The 21665-nt window shown below is 42.3% G+C and overlaps 1 protein-coding gene across 3 annotated transcripts in view; it reads right to left on the reverse strand.

The window, feature by feature from the left end:
• Window positions 1-21665, reverse strand: part of glg1a (golgi glycoprotein 1a) — a 56748-nt gene that overhangs the window by 12731 nt on the left and 22352 nt on the right. For 2 of the 3 annotated variants that reach the window (XM_079809847.1, XM_079809848.1), the window contains exons 5-20: window positions 19265-19468; window positions 18723-18794; window positions 17524-17710; window positions 16029-16240; window positions 15374-15495; window positions 14495-14596; window positions 11918-12071; window positions 10857-10994; window positions 7279-7365; window positions 7100-7162; window positions 6906-7019; window positions 5415-5503; window positions 5205-5322; window positions 3892-3984; window positions 3675-3812; window positions 2675-2798 (exon numbers count right to left, since the gene is read on the reverse strand). In XM_079809847.1, the coding sequence (XP_079665973.1) occupies window positions 2675-2798; window positions 3675-3812; window positions 3892-3984; window positions 5205-5322; window positions 5415-5503; window positions 6906-7019; window positions 7100-7162; window positions 7279-7365; window positions 10857-10994; window positions 11918-12071; window positions 14495-14596; window positions 15374-15495; window positions 16029-16240; window positions 17524-17710; window positions 18723-18794; window positions 19265-19468 (2017 nt within the window). Of the gene's footprint in view, window positions 1-2674; window positions 2799-3674; window positions 3813-3891; window positions 3985-5204; window positions 5323-5414; window positions 5504-6905; window positions 7020-7099; window positions 7163-7278; window positions 7366-10856; window positions 10995-11497; window positions 11543-11917; window positions 12072-14494; window positions 14597-15373; window positions 15496-16028; window positions 16241-17523; window positions 17711-18722; window positions 18795-19264; window positions 19469-21665 lie in introns of all 3 variants that reach the window. The other variant, XM_079809846.1, reaches the window with a different exon arrangement.

A 21665-nucleotide genomic window follows, 5' to 3' on the forward strand; every position in this document is an offset into this window, starting at 1 on the left:
ATTAAAAAATAGAACAAAAAAAATGACCAGAAAATGTTTATTACTAGTATTTTATAGTATATTAGTATTTGAAATAATTAATCTCCCATTTTTTAGAAGCAATTTAAATCAACTAGAAGCATTTAGTCTCAAAGTGAACCCGCAATATAGGTAAAATCTACCTCTGTTACCATTTCAAACTTAATATTAAATGATTAAAAATTATACTTATTTAATAGTTAGTAGAAAAAAAAGGGTAACATTATATCGAAAATGAAGACCCATTAGTTAACGTTAGCAGTGGGACTAAACATGGATAGGGCAATATATCGCTGTCCTTCTCCCAGAGTTCCCACGGTTTCATGAACACCAGATTTTAAAGCACCTTTTATTTTAAATCAAGCACAATAAATATGATAAAGGTGTGTGTGTTACTGCCAATATATCAAACACCTACTGTACCTGTGTCCATCATTACTGCAGTAACGCTAAAGCTTATACGGACAACTAAATACAGTTCTAGGGGCATGTGACTTTAAAATCCAGTGAGGAAAGAGGCTGGTGTAGAAGAGCGAGAGTTAGCGAGAGTTAGCGAGAGACGCCGTTTGCAGATCTAATTCCTGCTTTCAACATTTATTTCACACTAGGTTCACATTCGGTCGGGTGGAGGGAGAAAAACACGGACATTCTGGATTCAGACGGCAATAAAATCACAGACTAGCCCGTCAATGATGAGAATCCCTGATGACCACACGAGTGCAGACACAATGCAGTTCAGTCTTAACTCAAGCACTTTCAAGGACCTGTGTTTGTACTTTCCAGGCCTTGAATCCATGCGTCTGAAATTCAAGAAGCATGGGAAAGTGCGATACGAGAACCGATACGCTGCTATCAAATATTGATATTTTAGTGAATAAAATAAGGCGCTCTGAATAGATTTCCCTGCTCTATGCTGGAGGTGGCGCTCATGAGTGAGGGAAACGTGGACAGAAGTGAACTAGCCGAAGAAAAAGAGGCGGACAGAAGTGAGAGTGAAATAATAGAGGCCACGTTTCAATCCAAAGAAACCTTTTCATGGGCATTTAGTTTTCATAGTTAGACAGATATGGTGATTTGTTACATTTAATAATTTATCTTTAGTTCAGTGTCAGCTCAGGTCTATTAAATTATAATAATCTATAATATTAACAGACACAAGTGTGGATTATAGTAATGTATTAGTAAACGGTGTCGTACCCATTCACTAAGATTACTAGTTAACTAACGGTAACAAAAGGAAGGTGAAGTGCTGAGAAATAAAATTACCAGACATTGTTTATGACTAGCTTTTTAAATGGTTAATACATCCAGCAAGTTTTTGTAACCGGGTATGAACAAAAGGGTAACAGGGTTGAAATAAACCCTGAAAAAATAAAAGCGCTCATAAAAGATTCAGTTTGACCTGGCGAGTTTAACACCTTTGACTGAGAGAGAATATTTGACTGACATTGTGATTTAAAAAACAAATATGGTTAATAATCCAGCCCAGCAGGGGGCAGTATCGCTCCTTAACTCTGGGTGCTGCCCATCAGAGAAGATGATGACGGTGCAGTCTGAAGTTACTTCTACAATCTCTTCATCATGATTGAGGAGATGACTGAGGATATCATTTTGATATCACATGATTTTGGCCTTGATAACTGTAGTGAAATCTGCATTGATAGAGCTGGTTCCCCAACTCTTACTGTACGTGTGTGTGTACGTGTGTGTGTACCTGTGTGTACGTGTGTGTACGTGTGTGTGTACCTGTGTGTACGTGTGTGTACGTCTGTGTGTACGTCTGTGTGTGTGTCTGTGTGTACCTGTGTACGTGTGTGTGTACCTGTGTGTACGTGTGTGTGTACCTGTGTGTACGTGTGTGTGTACCTGTGTGTACGTGTGTGTGTACCTGTGTGTACGTGTGTGTACGTCTGTGTGTACGTGTGTGTGTGTGTGTGTGTGTGTACCTGTGTGTACGTGTGTGTACGTCTGTGTGTACGTGTGTGTGTGTGTGTGTGTGTGTACCTGTGTGTACGTGTGTGTGTACCTGTGTGTACGTGTGTGTGTACCTGTGTGTACGTGTGTGTGTACCTGTGTGTACGTGTGTGTGTACCTGTGTGTACGTCTGTGTGTACGTGTGTGTGTGTGTGTGTGTGTGTACCTGTGTGTACGTGTGTGTACGTCTGTGTGTACGTCTGTGTGTACGTGTGTGTGTGTGTGTGTGTGTGTACCTGTGTGTACGTGTGTGTGTACCTGTGTGTACGTGTGTGTGTACCTGTGTGTACGTGTGTGTGTACCTGTGTGTACGTGTGTGTGTACCTGTGTGTACGTGTGTGTGTACCTGTGTGCACGTGTGTGTGTACCTGTGTGCACGTGTGTGTACGTGTGTGTGTGTGTGTACCTGTGTGTACGTGTGTGTGTACCTGTGTGTACGTGTGTGTGTGTGTACCTGTATGTACGTGTGTGTACCTGTGTGTACCTGTGTGTACGTGTGTGTGTGTGTACCTGTGTGTACGTATGCGTGTACCTGTGTGTACGTGTGTGTACGTGTGAGTGTGTGTGTGTGTACCTGTGAGTGTGTGTGTGTGTACCTGTGTGTGTGTGTGTGTACATGTGTGTACGTGTGTGTATCTGTGTGTACACGCGTGTGTGTGTGTGTGTGTGTGTGTGTGTGTACCTGTGTTCTGCGTGATCTGCCTCTTGGTGATCATCTGCTTGCATTTAGGGTCCATCGTCTCGCTGTTCTTGTTTTGTTTGAGACACTGTAACATGTTCTTAGCATCCGTCTCGCTGCAGAAACGCTGAAGGACAACACAACAAACAGTTAATAACTTCTCCAGAAGATTCATCAAACCACTTCAGGCCATCAGTACATGTTAGAGAGCTGTAACAGTTTCTGCAGGGCTGTCACCATCACATTTAAGGCAATAAATACAATATAATCAATGCTTTATGAGTTGGGAACAGTTAAATGCAATTATTTTATAGTGTGAATGTTAGCCTTTTTAAGAAAAGGGACGACCAAGTGATTATATTCATTTTAAAATGATATATGCCATATCCTAAATGTTTAGATTGTTTGAGAGCATATTAGGCCATATCACGATTCCTGTTTTCTCATCTCTGAATTATTCACTATATTGCCAAAAGTGTTGTGCCGCCCCTTCACACGCACATGAGCTTTAACGCCATCCCATTCCTAATCCGTAGGGTTTAATATGGAGTCACAGCTCTAACAGCTTCAGCTCTTCTTTCCTCAAGGTTTAGGAGTGTGTTTGTGATGTTGGAGAAGGCCTGGCTCTCAGTCTCCGCTCTAATTCACCCCAAAGCTGTTCTATCGGGCTGAGGTCAGGACTCCAGTTCCTCCACACCAAACTCCTCATCATGTCTTTATGGAGACGCTTTGTGCACTGGTGCATGCTGGGACAGGAAGGGGCCGTCCCCAAACTGGTCCCACAAAGTTGGGAGCATGAAATTGTCCAAAATGTCTTGGTGAAGCAATAAGAGTTCCTTTCACTGGAACTAACCCCTGAACAACCCCACCCCATCATCCCCCTAGAGCTTGCTTTACACACCTGTGGGCGGCCCAATACTTTTGGCAATATAGTGTACCATATTGAAGTTTTTCATGGCCTTAAATGTGGACCCAGGAGAGCCTGTTCTGTGAGGTTCCGCACCCGGATCATCTGCTTGCAGACTCTCATGAGCTGGAAGTCGAGCTCCGGGTCCATCATCTCCGTCTCCTGCAGTCTGAAGACCTTCTGATGGCACTGCTGGGTCAGGTGCTTCTTACTCTCCTTCAGACACTCGATGACCTGCACACACACACACACACACACACAGATTAGCGGATCCTCTCAGATGAGGCGGGCCGCTGGAGACGCGAGGCTCTACCTGAGCGTTCCCGAACACCACGTTCTGGCAGTGCTGCTTGATGTCCTGCCGGCAGCTCTCATACAGATCCGGCTCCAGACGGATGTCCTCCGACTGCAACACACACACACACCAGCGTTACAGATCATTACACATGTTTAACCCTCTGGGGTTCTTCATTCATGGGTCACACTCAGGACCTTCATAGGGCGGGATTAAGATAAAAAAGGTATGAGTAAAATCAATTAAATATATTTTTGTTCAATAATATTCTTTTCTTTTCTGGTGTTTTGAGATAAAATTAATTATAAATCATAAAATTATGCAATAATTATGACCCATTTCTTCCCATTTAATATAATAAAAAATGTATGTACATATGTATGTATATGTATATATATATTATATATCATATCATATCATATCATATCATATCATATCATATCATATATATATATTTTTTTTAATTTTTTTTTTTATTAAAGCTGTATTTCATTTTAGAGTCAAGCCTTGGCCTCATGAAAGCTATTTTTTAATGAGATCGGTGCCATCCGGTGGACACATTGAGCATTTTTACCACTATAGTGGATCTGGAGTTTTATAAAAAATTAAAAAAATCATAGCTTCATCGGAATGGTCCGAAACTTGGTGACTTTATTGGTACTTGGTATATGAACACCCAAACAAATTGGGGACAGGATTTGAAAAGTGGTTGTAAAAAGAATAGTCACACTCAGGACCTTCCCCCCCATAGGAAATGAATGGGAAATTGGCAAAAATATGTTTTTTTGAGCATACAATCTACAAATCAGCCAGGATGCAGAAAAAAGGACAACAGTGAAGATCTCTAAAACATCAAGAGTGCAAAACAGACAAAAAAAACTCACACACACACTTATACACACACACACACACACTTATACACACGCACACACAAATTAACGTGTGCCATTCCAAAAGCTAATTGTGTTTTTTTGTGTGTGTGTGTTTTTGTCTGTTTTGGACTCTTGATGTTTCGATGTGTCGATTTGTATATTGTATGCTCAAAAAAACCTCTGTATTTTCATATTTTTGCCAATTTCCCATTCATTTCCTATGGGGGTCATTTTTGACCCGAAGGTCCTGAGTGTGACTATTTTATCTTACGACCACTTAGACTTTTCAAATCCTGTCCCCAATTTGTTTGGGTGTTCATATACCAAGTACCAATAAAGTCACCAAGTTTCGGACCATTCCGATGAAGCTACGATTTTGAACATTTTTTATTTTTAAAAATGCGGGTCATGTATGACTGAAGAGGGCTATCTGTGCGTCAGGTGTGGATGAGCTCTGACCATCTCCAGTTCCTCCACTCGGAGCTGCTTCCGGCACTTCATGGACACTCTCTGCTCTCTGGCGTCCTGTAGAGTGTCGTTCCTGACGGTGGTGCTCAGACAGATCACCACATCCACCCTGAGGGGAAACAGAGCATCAGCAGCGTCCCATCATGCACTGCAGCTCTACAGTCACCTCTAGTGTCGTGGTGCTATCAGTGTGTGGCTCACTTCTTCTTGATGTTGGGGCACAGCTTGAGCACGTCCTCCTTACAGGCCATCTTGAACTTGTAGGAGAAGCGGAAGTCCTTCATCTGGATCTGAGGATGAGGAGGAGAAACGGCCGGTTGAGAAGTGGCAGGACAGTTCATTTTGACAGCAAATTTTGATTTAGTTTTAGTCATATTTTAGTCGCCTGAATTATTTTTAGTCTAGTTTTAGTCTCCTAAATTTAATAAGATTTTAGTCGACTAAATCTACAGTAGATTTTGTCTCCTAAAATCTAATGAGTTTAGTTCAGTTGTAATACATTAAGCATTTAAGCGTCACATAACCGACTGTCACTTGAACATCATTTTTACATCATTTTGTTATTGACATTAAAAATACACAAAAGAGCTCAATTCACTTTGTTTGTTTTTTAAAAACAGCTCTATAGTTTTTAAACTATGTATTTCTGTAGGCCATATCAGGTTAAGCTAAAGCTTCAAATAAGTTTGTTTATTTTTATTTTTTTTATTTAATTTCAAGTAATGAAGATTTTTAAAATGGTTTTAGTTAACTATTATAACCCTGATACTTTATTGAATGTGTCAAATACTGATCTTTCCTCCTGACTATGAATTAAATGGGAATTAAATTAAATACAGTTTATTGTGTAAGCAAAAACTAATATATAATGCGTGACTTGTAATTATAAACAAGTTCAAAATACACAAGGACTCTTATTTTGAAATGTCTGCACCTCTTTTGCAGTTGCAGGAGCTCATTCAAGTTCAGATGAGGAGATAAAATACGTCTAAAACACATTACTATATAAACATGGTAAAGTAAACATTGTGATTATTCATCAGCATTAGTTCATAAACACTGGTCTGGCATAAATGTGTTATTGATTGATTGAGCTGCTCTGGAGCTGGATTGTGTGTGTGTGTGTGTGTGTGTGTGTGTGTGTGTGTGTGTGTGTGTGTGTGTGTGTGTGTGTTATTTATTGAGCCGCTCTGGAGCTGGATTGGGGGTGTGTGTGTGTGTGTGTGTGTGTGTGTGTGTTATTGATTGAGCCGCTCTGGAGCTGGATTGGGGGTGTGTGTGTGTGTGTGTGTGTGTGTGTGTGTGTGTGTGTGTGTGTGTGTGTGTGTGTGTGTTATTGATTGAGCCGCTCTGGAGCTGGATTGTGTGTGTGTGTGTGAGCCGTGTTTTCCAGAGGTTAGATCAGTTCAGATCAAATGTGTTCATCTGTTACTCAGATCATCAGTTCTGACCCCATCTCTGCCCTAATCCACCCTCACTAACATTTACATCTCGCTTTTATTTGGTGACGAAAATGACAGTAAGTTTTCGTCATAGTTTTTGTCATCCAACACTAGTTTTTATGTAGTTATCGTCTCGTTTTCATCAGTGAAAAAAGGTTGTTGACGAAAATTATGACAAATTATTCGTCAACAAAATGAACTCTGTGTCAGGATGAGAAAGGAAGAGCGAGTGTGTGATCGGCAGACGTACCAGCTGGAAGTGTGTGACGCCCACGGCGCATTTCTCATTCATTTCCTTCTGGTGCTTGTTGGCGACGAGGCACTCCATCAGCTCCCCGGTGTCGATCTGATTATCAGCCACGTCCTGCGGGAGAGACGAGGATGAGGAAGAGGAAGAGCAGCTGAACCGCTCGCTCGCGGCTAGAGGAACGGCCGGAGACTTACGTGACAGTAGGACTGGATCACCGGCTCGCAGGCTCGGATCAACAGCGCCTCGATCTGAATGTCCTGGAAAAGCACAGAAATCAGTCCAAAGAGAACAATAGCAACCAGATATAGGCCCTGAGGCTTCATCATTGCACAGCACAAGGCCAGTAAAACATCTCAAAAGCACTTTTTTGTACCTCAGACTCCAATTCTGTGAGGTTTCCCACCACATCCCTGCAGTCCGGGACCAGATCCTCTAAATGATCCTGCAAGCACTCCAGCTCCTGACACACACACACACACACACACACACACACACACACACACACACACAGTGAGTACGGATCATGTCTGTGAATTTAACAGTCAAACCGCTGCTGAAGATGACACTATTGCTATGTCACATGACTTTTTGTAGAGCATTACAGGCACAAATCTCATGTTTCTGAAAGCATCATCTAATATCTCACATTCTGGTGTAGTTTTTGTTTGCTTTCTTATAAGTTAGACTTGTTAATTTCCTAAAGTGTGTCTGAGTTTGATGTTTATTTAAAGGGGAACTATTATGCAAAATTCACTTTTACATGGTGTTTAATCAGAAACGTGTGTCGACCACTCTATAATGGGCAAAATCCACCGGTCGCTTTTTTTAATCCCCATAAATCATAAGCAGTGTCTCAGAATAAGCCGTTTTTTCAGATTCTCTGCAGCGTGACATCACATTGCACAGGCCACGCCCATGACCGTGACAGACTCCGCCCTGACAGCATAGGCCCCGCCCTCAGTGAGCTGGCCATGTTTATCTCCTCGCCAGAGCATTAACAGCAGCATTCAGGGCAGAAATGTGCTCTTATTAAAGCTCATCTTTCTTGTTGTTTGGTTCATATTAACAGCAGATACAGCAGCAGGTCTGCGGTCCCTTTAATACACACATGCCATTGCTTTACGCTCTCTGAGGAGAAGAACATGTTATCTGTATGTTTTGGAGAACTATGTTGTGTTCATTTGTCGACTCTTGGAGAGGGAAGGTCATGACGTGCCTAACTCCGGGGTGAAAGCGTCAACAAGTGAGCTATGGAGACGTGCATCTGATTAACTGTCCATGTGTGGAAATTTACTATGACTAGCTATTTTCTCTTAGCCAATCAGAATCATTCAACCTGCAGTAATGACATGGCTAGACCTTGAAAACAGTAGAACTGTTGAGCAATTGTATGTACGAAAGGTAGAGGCAGCGCAGCCGATGAACTGAGACCTGCAGCTTCTGCTGATGAGACTCAAACTGTCCTTCAGTAAATACACTCTTGACTCTTGGTCTTCTTCACAGCTGACGTGGTTTCTCAAGTTATTATTACCCCATGCACATTATATTTGTGCGTGACATGATTTACACACAGGGCGTGTCTTCTCCAGGTCGTACCAGCTTGTTCATAAAAGCCGAAATTTTAATTTTAACCCTCTGGGGTTCTTCATTTATGGGTCACACTCAGGGCCTTAGGGTCCAAAATGAACCAGAGGGCGGGAGATTTGAGTAAAATCAATGAAATATATTTTTGTTCAATAATATTTTTTCTTTTCTTTTTTGGTGTTTCGAGATCATTTTATGATTTATAATTAATATTTATGCAATAATTATGACCCATTTTATTGGTACTTGGTGTATGAACACCCAAAAAAATTGGGGACAGGATTTGAAAAGTCTAAGTGGTCGTAAAAGAAAATGTCACACTCAGGACCTTCGGGTGAAAAATGACCCCCATAGGAAATGAATGAGAAATTGGCAAAAATATGAAAATACAGAGTTTTTTTGCGGAAAAAAAGGACAACAGTGAAGATCTCTAAAACATCAAGAGTGCAAAACAGAAAAAAACTCACACACACAAATGAACGCCTGCCATTTCAAAAGCTAATTGTGTTTTTGTGTGTGTGTGTGTGAGTTTTTTTGTCTGTTTTGCACTCTTGATGTTTTAGAGATCTTCACTGTTGTCCTTTTTTTCCGCATCCTGGCTGATTTGTAGATTGTATACTCAAAAAAAACTCTATTTAAACTCTATTTTTCCTCTATTAAAGTATTTTCATAGTTTTGCCAATTTCCCATTCATTTCCTATGGGGCTCATTTTTGACCCGAAGGTCCTGAGTGTGACATTTTATTTACGACCACTTAAGACTTTTCTTTTCTTTTTGGGTGTTCATATACCAAGTACCAATAAAGTCACCAAGTTTAGGACCATTTTGATGAAGCTACGATTTGTTATATTTTTCATTTTATAAAATTCGGGTCAGAAATGACCGAAGAGCCCCAGAGGGTTAATTACTTGCATTTTAATTACTCGCATTTTAATTACTCGCACTGGCGTCTCGCCTGCCTCTGCCATTGTATGCTACCACGACAAAGCACGAATGTGACAAATGACGGCAGAAAAGCGTCAGTACTTTATAATCGGTTATGGTCTATTACTGAACCGATACGGAGTCGTCCTCGTCTGCCTCGAGATGCATCGACGAAAGGATTAATTTCGACACCCCTACTTCAGACACATTCTGCAGACACCTGAGACTCTCAATACAGCTTGTAAAAAGAGGCATCATAGGGTCCCTTTAAATGTTCATAGCTAGGACATGCATTCTAATGTGGCGTTCATACCGGATGCGATTGACGCAAATAATTTTCGCTAATCGCGAGAAGGTGGACGCTTGAACATTTTGAGTTTATTCGCTTCAATCGCGCGTGAAATTCACTGCACAACAGATGTGAATTCTCCTCATGGGTGGGGCTTCCGCCAGCAGCTCGTCTCGTTGAGAAATGTCTGACATGGGCTGTGTTTACACGTGTTTTTTTTGTTAATATCTACTGTTAATGTGTCACAAAACGTAGTTAAGACTTTTTCAGTCAATAATGTAGTTGTTTAAAGCTCAAATATGTGGTTTATTTATATAAGGAGCGCCTATTTGAACATTTTATCTGCCGTTTTCAGAGTTGTGAGCTCCAGTGGATCAGCGGCGCTCATTAACCCGGTGAGATCAGCCTTTCCTCAGCCAGTTCTTCTCTGATGTCTCTGTGGCGTCTCGAGCTATAATTCGTCTTGTAACGGCCGATCTTTGGTCTCATGGATCTATAATTTGTTCCCTAGCGAATCGTTTAGACTGAGGGCAAAGAGAAGTTTCATTACTTTATATTTTTAGGCTATAACTGTACGTTGCAGTTGTAACGTTAGCCGACTAGCACTGACTTTGAATGTTTGACTGAATTGTTTGCTTTATTTCATGTATAGCTTATTATACATTACTTATACTTTTGTATTATTGATCATACATAAACTTGCATTTAACAAAAAGAGACTGGGTTGTGTTTCATGTCATTTAATGTTATCACAGTGATAATCATATTGTCTGAACCAGATATTAATATACGGATTTTCTCCTCATTGTTGTCACTACTAGAGCAAGCTCCTGATTGGTTAACGCAGCGCGAATAGCCGCCAAAGTTCAGATTTTTCAACTTGAGCGATTCGCGCGAATCACGCGTTCAAAACGCTCAATTTGCGTCAATCGCGCCGTCTCATTCGCGCCACAGAATGCTATTTCGCGTCTCTGCATCGACTTAACATGTAAATCACTCGCGTCAATCGCGTCCGGTGTGAACGCAGCATTAGTCAAACTCATAAAATCAACATGAAGACAAGGATGTGGAAAGTGAGCTGTGGTGTGAAATGTGTGCTGTGGTGTGATGTGTGTGCTGTGGTGTGAAATGTGTGCTGTGATCAGCTCTTTAACCTGTCCGGATTCGGTCTTCTCACTGCACCACTTCCCGAGGTCCGTCATGCACCGATGCTGCAGCTCCGGGTCCAGCTTCACATCCAGGGCCCGCTGGTGCAGGATCCGCTGAACCTCCGTCTTACAGTCCCGGGACAACTGCAGACCCACTGAAGCATTAGCACTGACTCACACACACACACACAACCCTTCAGTCTCACACGCAGATCAACTGCTGGTCTGTGTGTGTGAGAGAGCACCCCTGTTTTTAGATTAGTCTGATCTCCACACATCATTGGAGAGAATCTCCGGTCAATCACTACCAATCATTTAAAGCCCACAACATCAATCCATGTGATCTCCGTCTCAGTAAAGGAAGACGACTTTGATTTGTCCCTGATCATTTGCTGAAAGCATGCGTTTGTAGCTTACACACGTTAACTCAGAGCCAATGAACATCGCCAGGCCTGGCAAGAACACAACTAGGCCACATTTGACAACAAAACATACACAGATTTTACATCTTGAGACTTACGGTAATGAGAATTGTGCATCGTTTACATGAATCTAATGCTTAAAGTGGATGTTTTGGATGTGAAGTGTGACCTGGACATGTTCTGGACAGGTTTGAGAGATTCAGCTCCTGAAGGAATCATACTCACATGCGGACTCACTTCCGAATCTACTTCAGTGCTTTCTGAGGAACCCTGCGGTTGCATTCAGGAAGCCACAGATAAGCTATGGTTTCACGTTTGTCTGATAACAGCTGGTGATCGTGTGTGTGTGTGTGTGTGTGTGTGGGCATGTTTTTGTGAAATATCAGGACACAAATGTGTATAATGACATGGGTATTACAAAAAGAGGGTGAAATATGAGGACGTTCCCCATGTCCTCACTTTTCAAAATGCTTATAAATCACAGAATGAGGTTTTCACAGAAAGTGAACTGCACAGTCTCCTGTGAGGGGTAGGTTTAGGGGCAGTGTGTGTGTGTGTGTGTGTGTGTGTGTGTGTGTGTGTGATGGGTAGGTTTAGGGGCAGTGTGTGTGTGTGTGTGTGTGTGTGTGTGTGTGTGTGGCGTACCCGTCGGCCCTGCATCTCCGTGCGGTAAGCGTGGCGGTACAGGCAGGAGAAGACGGCTCCGGGCGGCATGAACTCGCTGGTCTCGTTCCAGCCGTGTGTGTGACAGATGCGAGCCGCGTCGTTCTGGCACTTCTTGTACAGGATGGGGTCCAGTCTGGAACCAGAACCACACGAAATATGAGCTCAAAGACTTCACTTGTTTCATTACTGGATGAATCTGTGTTTTTGAATGAATCAATAATTCATGTTTAACATTCTCTTGTCTCCACCTACTGGTGTAACAATGTCATTTGTACAATCTTTATTTGAAGTTGTGTTACTTTCTAAAGGTGATTTACTCCATTTTGATCTCTACTGTGGATATCAAAGTTTATAGTTCAGATATAAACACTATCCAGTTCTTCTGTGATAATCTGAATGATGATCTAAATCAGTGTTTCCCAAAGTTTTCTCAGTCATGGCACCCTTTGAAAATGTTCTAAATTTTGTGGCACCCCTTCGCATACGTTACGCTAGGGGTGTAACGCTACAGATTGCTCACGGTTCGGTTTGTATCACAGTTTCGGTACGGTTCAGTATTTGCTCTGTTCAGGGAAAAAAGGACTACTGTCAAATAAAAACGGCTACTGCCCCTTTAAGACCTAATGCACGGATATGCGTCGTCTTTCTCGACTGTATAAAGTTTACTTAAGGCATATACAGACTATGTCTGCTAGAATACTCATCAAGATGGATATGTTGCACTTTTTGTGTGAGTTTGTCCGATCAAGCGCAAGACTTGAAAGAGAACTCAATGTGCGCGCTGTGAGACGTGTGCGCGCTTTCGGATGAGTGCACAGAGAAATTAAATTGACAAAGAGACACCGTTTTTCTTTTATTATCGCTGTTGTAATGCATCACCGAGGAGCCAGCACGTGTGTCCATCGACAGAAACATACATAAAGCGTTATTTTCAAGTTACAACCCATAATATAGATGCGTCATCAGATGTGGGATGAACCGGTGCAAGTGCGTGCGTGGAGAACCACACGATTCGATTATTTACAGAGAACGGTTTACCCCAATACAGACATTGACGTCAGACATTAGATATTCATCATATATATTCATTGTTTGGTTCACATTTGATCATTTAAAATAAAAATAAAAAAAACATTATATTTGTGGGCCTTTTACACAGCACGCCTGCTCTCGTCAGACGGCACCCGGTTGGGAAACACTGATCTAAATAAAGATCCTGTGTGGCTGAAAAGACTCAGATCTGAGTGTCGCTGTGATCAGACTGTCAAAGGTTTAAAGGGGTGATGAATTGAGAAATCAGCTTTCCCTTGAGCCTTTGATATATAAAAGTTCATCGTGATATAAGAATATCCAGTAAGTGTCAGAGCTGAAATCTTCCTCGTTAAGGCCTGTTCACACCGGGACGATTTTCGCGCGCGTGCGTTTATCGCCGACGTTTAACGCCTCGTGACTAAACAATGGGCATTGGATATTCGTCCCGGTGTGTACAGGCCTTTAGTCAAAGAAAAGCTTTTATTGACACCAGGCCCAGAAAACGAGAGATCTCAGAATATGTCGACCACTGACGTCATAGACCCAGAAGCACCGCCTCAAGCCCCCCCACCGACTCCTGGAGCTAAACGGATCGCGAGCAGCTCACGTGCGCAAGACATTGCGCGTTTGTTCGCTTCATTTAACCGCGGATTCGTTTGTAAACAAGACACAGGTTGAGACTGGATTTGCAGACATATTGAGATTAAAACACAGAGCTGTGCTTCTGGATCTGACAGGAACGCTGCAACACACTGATGTGAGTAAAACATGTGTTATATGTGTTAGTGTTGCATTGTTACAGATTGTTTGATATCTATTGATGACACACCTCAGCACGCGGTCACAGGCTGGAGAAGCTGTTATTGGTTCACTCGTGATCAGACTAGGACTTGTAACGTCAGGGCTCGCAAAGCTCAACGTCCCGGGGCTATGTGTTTTTCAGACGGGATACCAAAACATATCATCAGCCTGCCGACGGGCTATAGGCTTAAATGGTGAAATAACATTCCTTTCTTGCGCGCGCGTGTGTATGTGTGTGTGTGTGTGTGTACGGGTCGCGATTTTATCCACTGATCGGGCGGGCCAAGTAATACAAAAGTAACATTCCAATCACTCGCGGGTGGATGAGATGAATCATTGTGTTTGAGCGATTCCCCAGACGCTTTCAAAACAATTCCCACATGTACTGAGGGAGCTGAAGCTCATTAAATATGCAAATCTTATCCAATCCTAGCCGTGGGCGTTTACTTCCAAGTCTACAGTGCGGCACGCCCATCAAAACCCAGCGTTTCTTCAGAGAGCCTCAAAACCAGGGCAGAAAATAGCCTATGACTTATTCATTATGATGTTTCTGAGTGTTAAAACCACGCAAACGGCATAAGATGACATCAGACAACAGTATAAAAAATTTAAAAAGCCAGTTCATGACCCCTTTACCAGAGCTGAATCACGGTCACATAAGATTGCCTTATATAAAGTTTGAAATGAAAATTGTGTTAAGTAAAACTAATTAAGCTGACTCACTTCCAGTCTCTGGAGATGAAGTACTGCAGCTCCAGCAGTCTGTGTTCACAGTCCTCAACCATCTTATCAGTGTAGAGATGCTCCATCAGACAGGACAGGATCCTACACACACACACACACAGTTCAGGCTGGACTACACACCTTTAACGTTTCTATTTATTCACACTTAAATACGAACAAACAGAAACAAGGTCAAATGTAAAGATCAATCAGCACACAGGAAAGTTCACGGTGAAACTGGTTTGGTCAGGTTTGAAGAGTTATTACTGAAAGGACTTATGCAGTGCCCGAGGCAACAAAACAGGCCTTGCTTAAAAACCACCCTTAATATTACAGGACAACTCCGGTGAAAGATGAACCGAGGGGTGATTAACACATGGTTACCCAGTGGATCGCTCTCTGGGATGCGTTTTCATGATATCGAATGTAAAGAGTTACACTTCAGTGTGTGTACAAACAGTTTAATAAGAAGACTGTTTTCCAAGATGGCTCCTGTCTGTATACGTGTAATGTTCTGTCTTTATAAAGTATCTTCTTATTAAACTGTTTGTACACTTACACAGTTGTCAATGCTTGGGTTTGCATGTAGGGACCCTCATTATGCTCCCGTGTTAGTGTGAGGCTACTTTGAGCCTTGTTAGTGGTATTAACTAGCCATTTAATTTGACTTATTCTGTGCCTCATATACTAGCGTTATAAGCTAATCTGTTTTTAGAGATAAAACTCTTTACACTCGATTTTCATGGAAACACATCCCAGAGAGCGATCTACTCGGTAACCATGTGTTAATTACCCCAGGTTCATCTTTCACCAGAGTTGTCCTGTAATAAAAGTGCCATCATGTAGAGGACGAGCACATCGACATCACGTCTCACGCACATGGGGTCTCCGTTTCGGATGTGTTTGCAGGCGGTCTGGATGACGGACTCGCAGGCCTCGTTCAGGGCCCGGTCGATGCGGTAATCGGCCCCGGGGTCCGTTTCCTGGATCAGCGTCTGGAGCTGAAGGGACACAGATGGTTAGGAGTCTCACGACTTTATTCAGACACACAGAGAATGTTCAGCCTCTGGGTTGGATATTAATCATCTCTGCATTTATGCAGGTTTTCATCAGAAAGAAAACAAGACTTTGACTAAACAGCCACAGCTAAATACATTCAAAATGTTTAATTCAAGAAGTAGAAACATTACAAATGTAGATCATGTTTAGTACCATTATTTCTCTGCTAAAACGAACACCTAGAACAATTACATTTTTTGCCCCAATCCATAGTTTTCAGTCATGTGACTGTCGAGGAGCCCTGGAGGGCAAAAAAGCCACAGAACTACAGCACAAGCCTGTCAAATTTCCATCTTAAAACTAAAACATGTGAACAAGATGCACGTTTTGGGCACTTATGATCCATATACAGCTCCTGCTGCAGTGTTTCAATCACTGAAAACAGCGGGACGATTTTAAAACGCTTAACGTGAAAAACACTACAGGGTGAGCTGCACCAATAAGGATTAAATGGCTCTATATGACTCAAACTCACAGCTTTCTGGCAGTGTCCCTCGAGGATGCCCTTGTCCCGGGACACCCTCATGAGGCAGTGCAGCGTGCGGCCCTTATGGTGGAGGCCGGAGCAGTGTGTGTCGATCTCCCCTCGGCAGTGCAGCACGATCTCCGGACTCAGAGAGAAATCCTCCATCAGCATCCGCCGGTAGTCCAGCATCTCTCCCTGACACTCGCCGCTCACCGTCTGACCTGAGAGAGAGAGAGAGGGAAACCACAGCTGTAGGGCGGTGTCCATAGATATACATAATAAAGGCTAGATGTCTCGTCCACTGCTGGCCAATGGAGGTCGACGTCCGCACCTGGCGGCCATCTTGTCTCAGGCAGCTCGCTCACTCGTAACCAGTGTTGTGGAAACGCATTACAAGTAACTTGAGTTACGTAATATTATTACTTTTTCCAAGTAACTAGTAAAGTAACGCATTACTTTTCAAATTTACAGCAAAATATCTGAGTTACTTTTTCACATTAATTTGACTGACAGCTGTCCTGCCCCATGTTGAGAGTCAGTGCAGAGGTGTGTGTGTGTGTGTGTGTGTGAACATGAGGGTTATTGTAGTTCTAGACTACATGTGAGAATTTATTTATCTCACTTGCACAATAAAGATTCTGAATAAAATCAGTCAAATGCTAAATCAGAGTACTACGGTATGCAAACCTCCAATAATTAAATGTTAAATAAAACAACTATTTTTATGCATAATCTACCTTTATATTTAATTTACCAATGTCTTGCTGCTGACCTTTGATGATGAAAATTACTAGATTTTTTGTTTTTATTGGTCAAACTTTTCTCCTGCGTCCTCTTCTCCATTATCCAGAGCTGCGCCCTCTAGTGTTCATGAGGGAATCTGCATTTTTACCTCAGCCTGGGGATTATTATTTACATTTTGGTTTGAAGAGGTCTTTACCGTTGCACAAAAATATAACTTTGTTATAAACAAAAACAAGCCCAGCCCAGGTGAGAAAAAGTAACGCAAGAGTAACGTAACGCATTACTTTTCTTAAAAAGTACTCGATTAGTTACTTTAAGGGAGTAACGCAATATTGTAATGCATTACTTTTCAAAGTAACTTTCCCCAACACTGATCATAACATTGTTTTAATGGTGCTTGCACTTTTAAAATAACCATAACTTGCTCAATTTTCGTTGTTTGGTTTGTTATAAACGTCAGAGATGTAGTTATGACACTGCATACTTATGCATAATTATTCATAATTTGTTCAAGCATCCAGAATTATAGCCACGTTAATAACGTTTGTAAGAAACCAAATCATTTGTAAATCTGTCAAGATTTCAGTGAGATAAGAGTATTTGTGTTCATGCAGATCATCAGGAGCCACAGAGCCCTGCCTGTGACAAGATGGCCGCCGCTGATGACGTTAGAGACTCCGCTGTAAGACATCTAGGCTTTATGATGGATATCTATGGCGGTGTCGGTCCACATGGGGTCACATGAGCTCTCTCCACTCACCCCGGTGGACGGCCGCCTCCAGGCAGAGCAGCAGGTACGAGAGCTTGGCCTCGCGCGCCCGAGGCATGGCCGTGTCCATGTTGCAGCGGTACTTGCGCAGGTCCGGTTTGCAGGCTTTGGCCAGAGAGTAGCTGACCTTATAGTCCTGAGCGATCAGCTTCTGCCGAGTGGACAGAGCGTCCTTGCACTGCACACACACAGATACACATTAGCTGGAGAAGCCAGTCAGTTTAAACATTGAGGTATATTTAGTTTTGTTATGTCATTGTTATTCACTACATTGCCAAAAGTGTTGTGCCGCCCCTTCACACGCACATGAGCTTTAACGCCATCCCATTCCTAATCCGTAGGGTTTAATATGGAGTCACAGCTCTAACAGCTTCAGCTCTTCTTTCCTCAAGGTTTAGGAGTGTGTTTGTGATGTTGGAGAAGGCCTGGCTCTCAGTCTCCGCTCTAATTCATCCCAAAGCTGTTCTATCGGGTTGAGGTCAGGACTCCAGTTCCTCCACACCAAACTCCTCATCATGTCTTTATGGAGACGCTTTGTGCACTGGTGCATGCTGGGACAGGAAGGGGCCGTCCCCAAACTCTTCCCACAAAGTTGGGAGCATGAAATTGTCCAAAATGTCTTGAAGCAATAAGAGTTCCTTTCACTGGAACTAACCCCTGAAAAACAACACCACCCCATAATCCCCCCTCCACCAAACTTTACAATTGGCACAATGCAGTCAGGCAAGTCCTGTTCTCCTGGCAACCGCCAAACCCAGACTCGTCAGACAGAGAAGCGTGATTGGTCGCTCAGAGAACACGTCTCCACTGCTCTAGAGTCCAGTAGCGGCGCACTTTACCCCACTGCATCCCATGCTTTGCATTGCTCTTGGTGATGTAAGGCTTGGATGAGCTGCTCGGCCATGAAGCTCTACACACAGTTCTTGCAGGCCTAGAGCTGGAGTTACACACCTGTGGCCATGAAGTGTTGAACACCTGAACTCAGGGATGAGGAGGAGCGGCACAATACTTCTGGCTATATAGTGTATTTCTGTATAGCTTTATTTCAAACACTGAAAACATTTTCAATAGTTTTGGTGAACATGACAACACTGGTCTGAGTCGAGGGCAACTCTACTCAATCTTTGCCTAAAAGGCGTTTGTTTGTAAAGAAACGAGTCTCAACTGGTAAACGAATAAAGCAAACGTACTTTGTCTGACATCTTCTCCTCATACTTGTGGTTGAAGAGACACTTGTAGACCTTTCCTTCTCCGGCTTGAGTCTACAATCAAAAGGAAGGACGCGTTAGCATTAGCATTACACTGCAAAACATGCTTTTCTGACTTAGTATTTTTGTCTTGTTTTCAGTCCAAATATCTAAACAATCTTACATTAAGAAGCATTTACTAGACAAGCAAAAGTTGTTGTCTTGTTTTGGGGGAAAATAACTCAAAATTAAAAATAAGCAAAATAATCTGCCAGTGGGGTAAGCAAAATAATCTTGATTTCTGTTTGAATGAAGATTATTTAGCTTGCCCCATTGGCAGATTATTGTGCTTATTTTAGGCAAAAACTCCCTTAGTTTTGAGTTATTTTCCCCCAAAACAAGACAGAAACTTTTGCTTGTCTAGTAAATGCTTCTTAATGTAAGATTTTTTAGATATTTGGACTGAAAACAAGACAAAAACAGTGAGTAAGAAAAGCATGTTTTGCATTAGCATCTGTAGTGTGTGTGTGAGGGTGGCGGCTGACGTTTTCACAGAAGCGCTCGCGGTCCTCGCGGCAGGAGAAGTAGAGGTGTCGGTCCAGGTGGAAGTCGTCGGACGAGAGCTCGGCCACACGCATGATGGACTTCTTACAGTCGTCACTGATGGAGGAGTGACCCAGCTGCTCCTCCGCCTCGCTCACCAGACCCTTCTCCAGACACGAGATCACCTCGCCCTGAGAGTGCACGTCCTGAGGGCGGATTGAGGAAACATTTCCCAAAACACGTTCACAGAACAGTTGCACAGTAGCCTGGATGCCAGCCGAACTTAGCCCCGCCCACAACATGTTTACTCGGGCAGTTCGGTCTGGAATTGATCGGTCGAGGAGTAATTATGCCTGAACAGAAACTGTTCGGACCAATGAAATCATCAGGGCGGGCTTTACAGGGTTCCCACTCTTTTTCAGCAACCATTTTCCAGTACTTTTTCAATTTACTACGGCGGGAATAAAAGACAAGGATCATGCCAAATATTGCTTTAAAAGCCGTACTGTTTATTGCCATTACTTAACAATCCAGCATTTTTCAATATGAGCTCTTAATCATACATTATGACTATGGAAGCTTGTTTACTCCACAGAATAGAAAGAAAAGGTAATTGTGACTTTATCTCGCTATTCTGACTCTCGCAATTGCGAGTTTACATATTTGTGATATAAACGCAAAAATTGTCGTAATTCTTTTTTCCTCAGAATTTGACTTTAAAACTTGCAATTGCAGTTTAGATCTCACAATTCTGAGAAAAGAAGTCAGAAGTGCAAGATATAAACTCGCAACTGCGCAAAAAAGTCAACTGTGAAGAAAAGACTTGCGAGTTTATATCACGCAATTCTGACTTTATAACACAAAAATGTGACTTTATATCAAAATGATGTGATTAGGGAGCAGCTTACGAGTTAACACTCACTGCATACATTTGAGCAGTTATAGCATTAGCTATTAAACATCATTATTCAAATACTACTCACACGCATCAAACTCAGTGTTTCTGCAGCTAGCGCTAATAGTTTGGGCCAGCGATAAACTCTTTATACTCGGCTAAAGAAATAACTTTTTTTTTAAAGAATTTTCCCAGACAACAACAACATTTTCCAGGACATTTTACATTTTCTCTAATTTTCCATGTGTTTTCCAGGACTGCAAAATTTGCCATCAATTTTCCAGGTTTTCCAGGTTGAGTGGGAACCCTGCTTTAGACGATGATGGACAGGATTTCAAAACATGGCCTCATGAAGCTTCGAAGCGTTATGTGAGTCGATTCAGCAGTTTGAATCGCCAAATTTCAGCAGTTTGGCGGTTTGACACGCGATCCGAATCATGATTCGACTCACTGATTCATAACGCTTCAAACCGCTGAATCGACTCACTGATTCATAACGCTTCAAACCGCTGAATCGACTCACTGATTCATAACACTTCAAACCACTGAATCGACTCACTGATTCATAACGCTTCAAACCACTGAATCGACTCACTGATTCATAACGCTTCAAACCACTGAATCGACTCACTGATTCATAACGCTTCAAACCGCTGAATCGACTCACTGATTCATAACTCTTCGAAGCTTCATGAGGCCGTGTTTTGAAATCTTCATCACTATATAAGTCGTTATTTAGGGGTTTTTTTGCGTACAAAAACTATTCTCGTCTTCATAAAGTTATTGTAGAGCCGCTGTAGTGAGATGGACTTTGTAACTTTAGTCTTTAGTGTCTTTTAAGGGTCTTGAGAGTGTAAAGTTGAGCCAATGGAGGCCTTTCAGAGCATCAGATTTACACTAAAATATCTTCATTTGTGTCTGAAGATGAACGGAGGTCTGACGGGTGTCCAACCACATGAGGCTCAGTCATTAATGACACAATTTACATTTTTGGGTGAACTAACCCTTTAAATTCTTTTTTTACAACACCGGCAAAGATCGTTTACACTCATCTTTTTCTTCTAGCATTACTTATTCCAGCGCGCGTGCAGGTACAGGGTTGCCAAGTTTTTACAACAAAACCCGCCCAATTGCTAACGTTCCTCAAAACTAGCCAAAAACAAGCCCAATAGCTTTCCAGGGGGGTTCTCCGGGAAAAAGGGTATTTGGGGGGTAAAATATGTGTTATTTTTGGCAGCTAAAATTCGCAGTCCTGGGTCTGTATATCACATAATTGGGGTCGCTTCAACCCGCGGACATGGCAACACAGGTCAGTTGAGTTCTGATGACATTTGATAATTAACGTCAGTGTTTCCCCTACAATGTATTCACAGCAGCGCCACTGCAAAATCTTCACATGATCAGTAATATCACGACATTCACTTACACACTGTAAAGGAGAGAGAGAGATTGACGATGGCCAGAGAACTAAACAAAAATGTAGTCTGCTTACACTTTCACAATATCAC

The sequence above is a fragment of the Gobio gobio genome, assembly GCF_949357685.1.
Source record: "Gobio gobio genome assembly, chromosome: 25".
Taxonomy (NCBI): Eukaryota; Metazoa; Chordata; class Actinopteri; order Cypriniformes; family Gobionidae; genus Gobio; species Gobio gobio.